General features: G+C 35.3%; 1 protein-coding gene across 1 annotated transcript; it reads right to left on the bottom strand.

Annotated features, from left to right (window-relative positions):
- Window positions 1-361: 361 nt before the first annotated feature.
- On the bottom strand, window positions 362-8,799 carry LOC132131010 (alpha-methylacyl-CoA racemase-like). The gene is made up of 6 exons (XM_059542961.1): window positions 8,755-8,799; window positions 8,159-8,413; window positions 7,545-7,688; window positions 5,842-6,002; window positions 1,949-2,135; window positions 362-1,038 (listed from the first exon to the last, which is right to left on the bottom strand). Exons 2-6 carry the CDS (start codon window positions 8,403-8,405, stop codon window positions 629-631), a joined length of 1,149 nt encoding a protein of 382 aa, XP_059398944.1. The 5' UTR covers window positions 8,406-8,413; window positions 8,755-8,799; the 3' UTR covers window positions 362-628.
- Window positions 8,800-10,378: the final 1,579 nt, after the last annotated feature.

The raw sequence follows: 10,378 nt of genomic DNA, 5'->3' as shown, positions 1-10,378 counted from the left end.
AGTGTTACATTTTATACAAATAGCGAATGCGATATCACAACAGATAACTTTATCTTAAGCTTAATCATTAATTGGTTTTATCCTAATACTATTATCTTGGCTCATCAACGCTGCCTAGCAAATAGGTAAAGGCAAATATTAATTAGTCTATGACTCACACTCAGCTATTCTTGCTAAAGGCACTTATTAGTCAAGGATTTCAATTCAGAACCAAAAGTGGTACACTTTTATCCACTACAAATAAAATGCCCTCACAATCCTATTATTAATTCAGAACAGTCTTAAAAAATGACTCAATATTAAATATCTTTGTAGAATGAGGTTGCTGACAAAAAATAGGGATGTTAAAATTAACACAGAATATTTCTAATAGGCTTTAATTAAATCCCACTTGATTCTCTCTACAGCGATTACAAATGAGAGTTGAAATATTCGGACATTTTAACTTAAAAGCCCAGACTCATTCAGACCACTTCCACAGCAGCATCCACTTATTCACAAGGGAGCGTAATTTTGTTCTCAAATGCCCCCTCACACTCACTCAACGAGACAGAGGAGTCCAAGTGATCAGATTCCTTCTCTGCATCGCTGGCCACAAAGTGTAATGATTCTCCAGTCAGTCTTTGATTTATAGCCGCGCTTTAACTTCGTTACACTCTATGATACCAGCAGACAAGAGCTGTTCTATTTGCGCTTGCTCGAACCCATACTCTTTCAGCACAGAGCGAGTGTGCTCTCCGATGAAGGGGTCCCGGGAGAGGCAGGGCTCTGCAGGGGAGCGGGACAGAACGGGTGCAGGTCGGGGGCAAATTTCCCCCTGAGAGTCCTTAAAGAACGACCCCCGGGTCTGGTTGTGGGGGTGAGAGAGTACCTCATCCAGTGACAGCACAGGGGTGATACAGGCATCTGTCCCATCGAAAATCTGACTCCACTCTGCTTGTGTCTTGGTTGCAAACACCCGGGTGAATGTCTGCCTGAGCTGCGGCCAATCAGATACACTCATTTGTGCGGGCAGGTCAGCATCATCCAAGCCCAGACCTGTGGTGAATTAGATAATGAAGATAAAAAAGGCGAGGAAATCAATAAAGGAGTTTAGAGGACAAAGATCAAAGAGATCATGAAAGACTTTGAATACAGAAGCCATTAGTACATTGCACTGGCCACAGTAGGTGACTTATTAGGAGACTTTCTTCTTTTGAGGGCCAAACATGAATAGCAATAGAGTCATTATGGTTTCAAAGCAAGATTAAGTACGCGGCATTAGCACTTGGGTCATCGGGTCATAGGGGGAACACCTATGCACATACTAATGAAGCATCCTGTGGCTTTTCCCAAATGTCTACATGCCTATGCAAAATTGACAGCCATGTAGACAAATGCGACCCTGAGAATCTTGTGGTTAATTGTACTGAGATGTCACTGGGGTTATAGTTTTATTTCAGATGAATGAAAAGCAGAAAGTAACACACAGAGCTAAGCTAAAAAAAAAAAATAACACCATAAAATTCCAAAATAATAGAATAAATATTTAAAAAGATCAAGAAAATAATACCAAAAATTATAAAAGAAAAAAAAATCTATAGAAATAAGAAAAAAAAAGAAATATATATATTATTTTTTTTAATATATGATATTTTTACAATTTAAAAAAAAATATATATATATATATATATATATATATATATATATATATATATATATATATATATATATATATATATATATATATATATATATATATATATATATATATATACACACACACATATATATATTATATTTTTACAATTTATAATATATATATATTATATTACATAATATATTACATCTGAAAACTATCCTGAAGAAGACAGCAAGCATTCATATCACCGTTCACACAATGAGAACATCCACCGTATTCAGAAGATGACATACAGGAATATATTAAGAAGAAATATAATGCACAGACCTTTAATAAGCTGTTGATAGAACTGAGGTTCAATCGCTCCCACTGCCATATACTTTCCATCAGACGTACGGTACGTATCATAGAATGGAGCGCCACTATCCAGCATGTTTTCCCCACGAGGACGATTCCACAGGCCGAGGCTACGGGACTTCCACATGAAGGAGCCGACATATGCTGCACCTTCCACCTGCACATAAAACAGAGTTTTATTAAAACTGTAGTTGTTATACATGTTCATCAGATTCAGTTTACAATAACTTCATATGAAGCACATGGTGCAGATAATCACATATAGTTAACTTACATACATGAATGCAATGAACAAGATAGAAATGTGGTACGACAGGGGAAGATTTAAGCATCTTTGTAATTTAAGCACACCACAGTAAAACACAACCTTCATTTCTGTAGAGGTTTGTCAGTAGTTGAATTTCTACATCCAGGGCACAGCAGGACTAGAAAGCAACCATATCATGAGTAATCAAAATGTCTTTTATCTTTTATACATAATAAAGCTTGATGTCCATATGAAAACATAATGTAACCCTCACATATTTCATCCTCAGTCCACAAAAAGCATTAATTGATAATAAATATAAAAAATTTAGTTACTTTTGCAGCGATATGCAGAATTTATTAAATACATGACCATCCTTGCTGATAAAAAATTGATAGCATTTATTTTTAACAAGGTCCCTGATCTTTTTAGTGTGATTTAAAGAGTTTGTATGGTATATTAATACTGTAGTCTTCACAAAAGGCTGGTATTAAAAGAAGGGTAAGGTAAAAACTATATTTGAAACAACAATAAACTCTCAAAGGCAGCTGCACAGAAAGCAATACATATTGTTTATAATTTCAAATGCAATGGGGACATTTCACAAAACAATAAAGAATTAAATAAAAAACAGGCTGTTTATTTCAGAGAAAGAGTGAAACTGGCAATGAAATCTAGAATATGACTATCTCACACAAATAAACTTACTAGCACGAGTAGACTTATGTCAAATATGTATAATATGACCCCTTTAAAGAATAACAGCACTTAGATCTTGAACTTAATCTTTTCTGAATGATAAATTTGGCATCAAGCCTGAGGTTAAAGGGTCTGTAGCAAGTGTTCCAGAAACATTTTCACACATGAAAAGAAATGTTTGTGGGTCAAATCCTCCAGACTCATGCATAAAAATAAATATATATGCATTTCAAAGACTGTGACCTTGCCAAATTAACTTTAATGTGGATATACTTCATATAATCCCCAGTGAACCCAGCCTTCAAAGAGACTTTGACAATCTGGGTTTCTATTTGAGCCCATGATTGGCCTGACCACAAAGAAGTCACTCTCCCGCTAGTCGCTTGGCCTAATACTGAATGAGTGTTCACATTTTTTTTCCGGGTTTTTTTTTTTTTTTCCCCTCACACTTCCACCTTTCATTTTGGTCAGAGAAAGACATGTGGAGCAAAGTAGAATATTTAGCTCTATAGCTCTGAAAAATAATGAGTTAATGTAAAGTGTGTTAACTCACTTGTTGCCTATGACTTATTTGGATGTCAATGTGAAGATGACAGTGGTCAAACACTATTTAGGATATAAACTGAAACATAGTAACATAACCCCAAAACAAATGAATAGCTAATGAAACACCCAGGCCGCCTTTTAAATTTCCAATAAGCATTTAAATGAAAAACTTTGCATAAAGCATAACGTTTGCAGTTTATAATAAAAGCAATGTGCCGCCTTGCGTGTTAATAACACTGACATTGCTAAAAGCGGCTGTCAGTATCAAACCACATGTTATCAAAGAGTGGCAAGGTGACTCTCACAGGAACGTGCTTCAGATATCTTTACTGCCTAACAGACAAACATCTAATCATCATTTTCACAGCTCCTGCCCACACTGACATTAGAATCTTTATTGTCATTATACATCCTATTTCAACATACACTAAAATAAATAAATAAAAGACCAATATGTTTATAATACATACAACCATCCATAAACACACATGCACATGTATTTACAGTAAAAATAAGTAAAAATAATAATATATATACAGTATATACTTTAAGCAGCAATAGTTACATATCCATCACAGTTGCAGCAGCTTTTGAATACACCACTGTGAATAATTGCAGAGTTCATTTGCACTACAATCATCATTACAATCACTAACATTAGCTTGGCGCACACGCGGCTATCAGGAGAAACTCTCCACTAGCACTGCAGCTCTGCTCCAGGTCTGAATTGCTGATGTGAGAGGAGCTTAAATATTGAATGGTCACATATTAAGTTTTATGTTTACCACAGCTTATTTCCTTAAGGGTTTAAAGTGGCGGAGATCAGACTGTGTTAGAACAAACTACATAACCTCAGTTGAATTAGAGCTCCACTGTCTGGTTGAGGTTTTCTAATGCATAAAAATGCACATATAATGTCATAATGTCATGTTTAATTAACAGAAGCAGAATAGCAATTGCTAAACGCCATTATTTTTCAGCTGAACCCAGTGTAGTGTGAACATTGTGCCAACAAACCTTAAACTGCTTTTTTCCCCAACTGCTTCAACAAACACCAACAGGGTTAGCACAGAGATTTAATGCCGCAAGTGTGAACTAGACCCTAGCGGTTTTAACAACCCTTTATGTGTGCTAAATGATTCACCAGAAAAACCTAAATGAATTACTCACTTAATTAATTATAATCAAATACAACTTAAATGTTAAGTCACCCTGCAAATACTTCAGATTGATGCCAACTATGGTTGTAATTGCTGCCAAACATGTTGCATCTGCTTAACTGAATAAATGACTTTTTAACCACATAAAATGTCTTATACTATATATTACTTCCGTATGAATATTGCTTTGATATTTTCTAATACAGAATACGTCCTAAATGTAACACTGAAACAAGCATTTTCTGTGATTTGCTGCTTTATATCAATATTGTAGAAAGTGCTATATAAATTAACTTGCATTTAATTTTTTTCCCACTGCTTGCTCATTTTCATGTCATAACATATGTATGCATGTATGTATGCATGTATATATATATATATATATATATATATATATATATATATATATATATATATTACAAAGTATTACAAATATAGGGAATGCAGTATGAGAATCTCAGTGAGCTGTAAAATAACATCAAGATTGTAATTTCTCATGGTTAAGCGACCTACTCCTTAGTTATTATACTTTATTGGTTAGCGAGCATTAATGATGAGCCTTGCAGCCGAATATTTCAAGTCCAAATTCAAACGCATATTATCAGTGAATACCTAGATAAACAATTTAGTTTCTTGATTTTTTTTCAAAATGAATTACAGTACACTGATTTGGAGGCACGTTTAGTTTCTCAAGGACCCAATGGACAGGCAAGACTATGATATTAGCTTTTCCTTACCTACTGGGTAATCCTTACATGGAAAATAACCATTCTAACAGTACTCACAAATAGCTGTGGGAATGAAAATAGATTTTGCCAATATAAGCAACTTGAAAGGAAAAAACCGAGCAATTATTGGAAAATCCAGATTGCAGAAAACTATTGACAGGCTGGTCAGAACATGGGGTGATCTTATTGAGATAAACAAGGCTTATAATTCCCTTATTCAATGCAGTGCTTGCTCAAAACGTTTTTTTTAGCACTGTGGGGAGAAAACAATTTCACAACACCCTCAGTAGGATAAAACTTTGATGGTAGGGAATTAAAGCAAGTCAGCACAATTCCTCCTTTTTCCTGTAACTCTTTAACTTTAGCTTTACCAGCCCAAAAGAGTCTGTAGGAAACAGGAAATTGTTCTATTGGTATTTCAAAGAAAAGTTAATAAAAATTTGTAAGCAGAAACCCATTTTAAGACGAAGTGCTGTATCTTACCATGCTGGCATCAATGATCTGGCCTTGTCCTGACCTGCTCCTTTCCAGGAGAGCCAACACAATCCCAAAAGCACACGTGAGACCTCCTCCAGCAAAGTCTGCCACCAAATTCAGTGGAGCGTAGGGTTTCTCTGAGCTGCGGCCCAGCATGGACAGTAACCCTATTACAGACAGAGAAGGATATAGACATGTTGAGAACTGTATAATGAAGAATAGCTGAATAATTACTGTAACAGTTATTTTTAAATTACAGTTAAAGGTCAGCTAAAAATATCACCAATTATGCCAACTGCCTCACATGCGATCATTAGAGCACAACCTCTGTGCTTCTGTTCAGTGGTGTTAAGAATAGTGTAGCGGATGAACAAAAATAAAACAATTATCACAAAGGAAAGCATTAAATAATTCAGATTTAACACACATAGACTTACTGATAATAAGGTAACAAATGTGCATTGTACTGTTTGCAAACATAATGTCACAGCAAATAGACAACAAAGGGCTCAAAAAAGGGCCAAACGTTGGGCCAGACTTGACCTTCACAAACTATTGACAGCACCTGAATGAAAAGAACGCAACAGAACCATGGCAATGTACAGTAGTTCACAGTTATAGTCTGGCAAGGTTCCTTGACACCAATAAAACTGTTATTTGACACATCAATGGTTCAAAATCAGGTATCGTCTTTTTGCATGAAAGCAACACTGATGCACAGTATGGCTTTATTTTATGGATATTTTGTATCCAAAGCAGCTTAAAATGAATTTTCAGTATACACTAACTATTATTATTTATAAAGCTTTTATTGTAATAATGACTGCATTGTATTCAGATTAAAATGATGATTTCAAAGTGGAAACATACATTATTAATGCATTTTCTCTCGCAATGCCTGAATATATAGTGTACTCATTAGGCCTGTAATTCCTGCATCTTTTCAGGCTTCCACATATTCTGCGGCTAACAGAAACAAATTAATTTAAAATATTAGCACTGGACGCCTCTAGGCTAAAACTGCACCTTATCTTATTGGTTGATCAGCAGCAGTCAGTTACACAATATGCTAAAAATAGATATTCAGTAAAAGTTTGGACTGAGTACCCATCATGCATGCGTATGCAAAAACTCCAACCAGGCCAACTGATCTTTTTTTAGCAAAAAAAACCCTCAGAAATTCCCTTAAAGACGACAGTTTTGGGGCACTGTTAATAATGTACCTACAAATTGTAGAACGTTATTATCAAATGTAATTTTTTGGAAGTCTTTTAGGAAGCTGCATTCAAAATTTATTTGGCTCAAAAATCTGAGAGGGCACATTTGAATGGACTTGGCGCCTCTGGAGCTATGTGTAAATCATAAAATATTCAAAAAGAAAAATAATTTAAAAATCCTCTCATGATCAAAGATCAACACAGCTTAATTTGCATTGAAATTATTTTAATTAATAACATCACAGACCCACACTGGTCCACATGGCTTCAGTCTGCATGCAATCTGAGAAGGGCTGGTTCACAGTCATGTCTTAGTGTGGAGGACACACTGACTCTGTTTGTATAAAAAGTGGAAGAAAAGTTTTCCACCAAAGATATTTTGAACTTCACATGACTCTAATCTTCTCTGTTTTACAACCACTGCGCCTAAAGGCAGTCTGGGGAAAGCTTACTAGTCAGGCTCCTCTGTAGCGGTTTAACACTGGTGTTTACCTGACATGGCCAGATAGTTGATATCATGGCCGGCAGCCTTGGCGTAGGATCCGCTCTGACCGTAGCCTGTGAGTCGTGCATAGATCAGGCGCGGGTTCTCTTTTAGTAAATCTGCAGGACCTAATCCCATCTTCTCCATAACACCTTAATTATACCGGAGAGAGATATAACATCGAAGCATGAAAAGAAAAAAGCCTTGCAGGTAAATAAATTTGAATTTAGAAGACCAGAGGTTAAAAGGTAGCTAATAATTCGTGCTTGGATGTAAAATCAGGAAAGAAATCGCAATTGTAAATTTAAGTCAGGGACATTTTTATTTATTTATTTATTTACGTTAATCAACAATGCTTTCATTAAAGCAAGTGAATGTATTTAGACAAAATAAACAATATGGCCAGAGGTTAATGGTTTAAAAAACAAAGAGTAATTAATTCGGAAACAAAAAGAACTAATTGTGCTACAACATGCTGTACAATCTTGCATTAAAATGGAAGAACGTTGGTTTGCTAGAAGTTGATTAACTGGAAGATGCTCTGTCGACATATGTAGAACATTATAAGAATTAACCATGTGAAAGTGGAGTCATGTTTCCTTCTTTTAATTAAGACATTGACCTTTACGATAGGGCTCCAGAAGCACATCTGACTGGACACACAGTCTTCTGAAAACAGCCACACCTTTGGGATTCTTCAGATTCAAGGCCACTGATCGTTTGCCTCTTGCCTGAGTATCTACAGTCATTGTCCCCTTCGTCCGATCTACCCGGATCACTCTTGCACCGAAGTCCGCCAGTATCATCCCGCAGAAGGGTGCAGGGGCCAGTCCCGCGAGCTCTATTACACGCACTCCTGCCAGAGCCATAATGTATTCTGTTCATAAATAAACACGTGAAATAAATACTTTAAAAATATTATACTGTGTAGGAGTGGAGGAAACACACTGAAACATGTAGGCCTATCTACTTTATAATGACACAATATGCGATGCTCGGAGAAAAAAAAAAATATTAATAAAGCACCACAAACAAATGATCTTGTTATTTGGGTCACAGTTCACTCCAGCTGTCAATTTCAAACGTATTATAAAACTAATATAGCACTAAATAACAACAGTTCTTTATCTATGTTTTCTGTCCAAAACACCTCTGAGCAAACAACATAAGATAAAACACTACGAGACACGACTTTGATACAAAGTAAACACTACATACCTTTTAAATGTTGAACTTCGAAAGTAGCGGACCGGCGCGCGTTTATGACGTATGCACAGGATTGTGGTTGTTGTAGTTTTAATGATCTCTTTTAAAGACGTATACATTTCAATAATATAAATTGTGTAACTGACAAAGTTACTGATAAAAGAATAAAATAAAGATAATGTAAATTTTTTGTGACCATTGTGTGATTGGGTTAGGCTTTTCAACTTTCATCCATTTTTATTTGATTGGTTCAGGATTTATAACTATAAATAAAACTAAACTTTTTTAAATTTTTATTTGTTTAGAAAACAAAAGACAAGAGAAAAAGAGACAAATTCGGGACTGTTTTTGCGGTCTGCTGGTCTGCTGAAGCATAAATGCAACTATTTGGTAGACAATAATGATTTATGAACACTCCATTTCAAACCAAATTAGTATGCACATGAAATGTAAAATGGATGATATGCCTTTTTATTAAATAATTTCTATTTTATTTAATCTTTCTAAATCACTTTGTATTTCATTTTCGGCTACCAAAATAACAGATTGTTCCCTCAAAATGTGTTATGCCTTTATACATTTTGCAAATATTGCAGTCAGAAATGAATCATTGAAAATATGCTAAATAAGTGATAAATGGGATCAAATTTAAAACATTGCTTGAAAACAGCCACGTTCAGTATTCCATAAATAAATGATACTGACAGGAAAATGTTTGGAGACTTGCTGTAGCCTAAATTAATTTTCCAATACTGCTCTACATCCATGCATGAGTTTATTTATGAGCTGACTTCATGGCCTTTCACACAATAGCAGTTTTGCACAACATATCAGTTCATTTAATCAGTTCAAGTAGTGGAGGGAGAAGATATACAGCACATGATATTGAAAATACAATGAGAGTTTCAGGAATTACATTTCTAAAGATGTTTTGAATAATTTAGGCCTGGGACACAAACGAATTTCAAATCTTAATTTATTTTAAAACCATAAGAGACCACAGACATGAAGACAGTTTCAACCTAGACTTAAAGGGTTAGATCAACAAAAAATGAAAATTATGTCATTAATGACTTACCCTCATGTCGTTGGAACGACATGAGGGTGAGTCATTAATGACATAATTAAAATTTTTGGATTGAGTACAGCTACAGCTACAACGTGGCTTAACGGTCAGGTGGTACAACTGTAACAACTGTTACAAATGATCTGCTCTTATCATCTGATCGTGGTTGTATCTCTGTGTTAGTTTTATTGGATCTTAGTGATGCGTTTGACACAATTGAACACAACATTCTTTTGCATAGACTTGAACACTTTGTTGGCATTAATGGAAGTGCATTAACATGGTTTAAATCATACTTATATGACCGCCATCAGTTCGTAGCAGTGAATGAAGATGCATCATATCGATCACAAGTGCAGTATGGAGTACCTCAAGGCTCAGTACTAGGGCCGCTACTCTTCACGCTTTATATGTTACCCTTGGGAGATATCATCAGGAAACATGGTGTTAGCTTTCACTGTTATGCTGATGATACTCAGCTTTATATTTCTTCGTGGCCCGGTGAAACACACCAATTTAAAAAACTAATGCAATGCATAGTCGATATAAAAAACTGGATGACGAGTAATT

Source organism: Carassius carassius, chromosome 47 (genome assembly GCF_963082965.1).
Source record: "Carassius carassius chromosome 47, fCarCar2.1, whole genome shotgun sequence".
NCBI lineage: Eukaryota > Metazoa > Chordata > Actinopteri > Cypriniformes > Cyprinidae > Carassius > Carassius carassius.
This window is presented reverse-complemented; position numbering and strand designations above follow the sequence as displayed.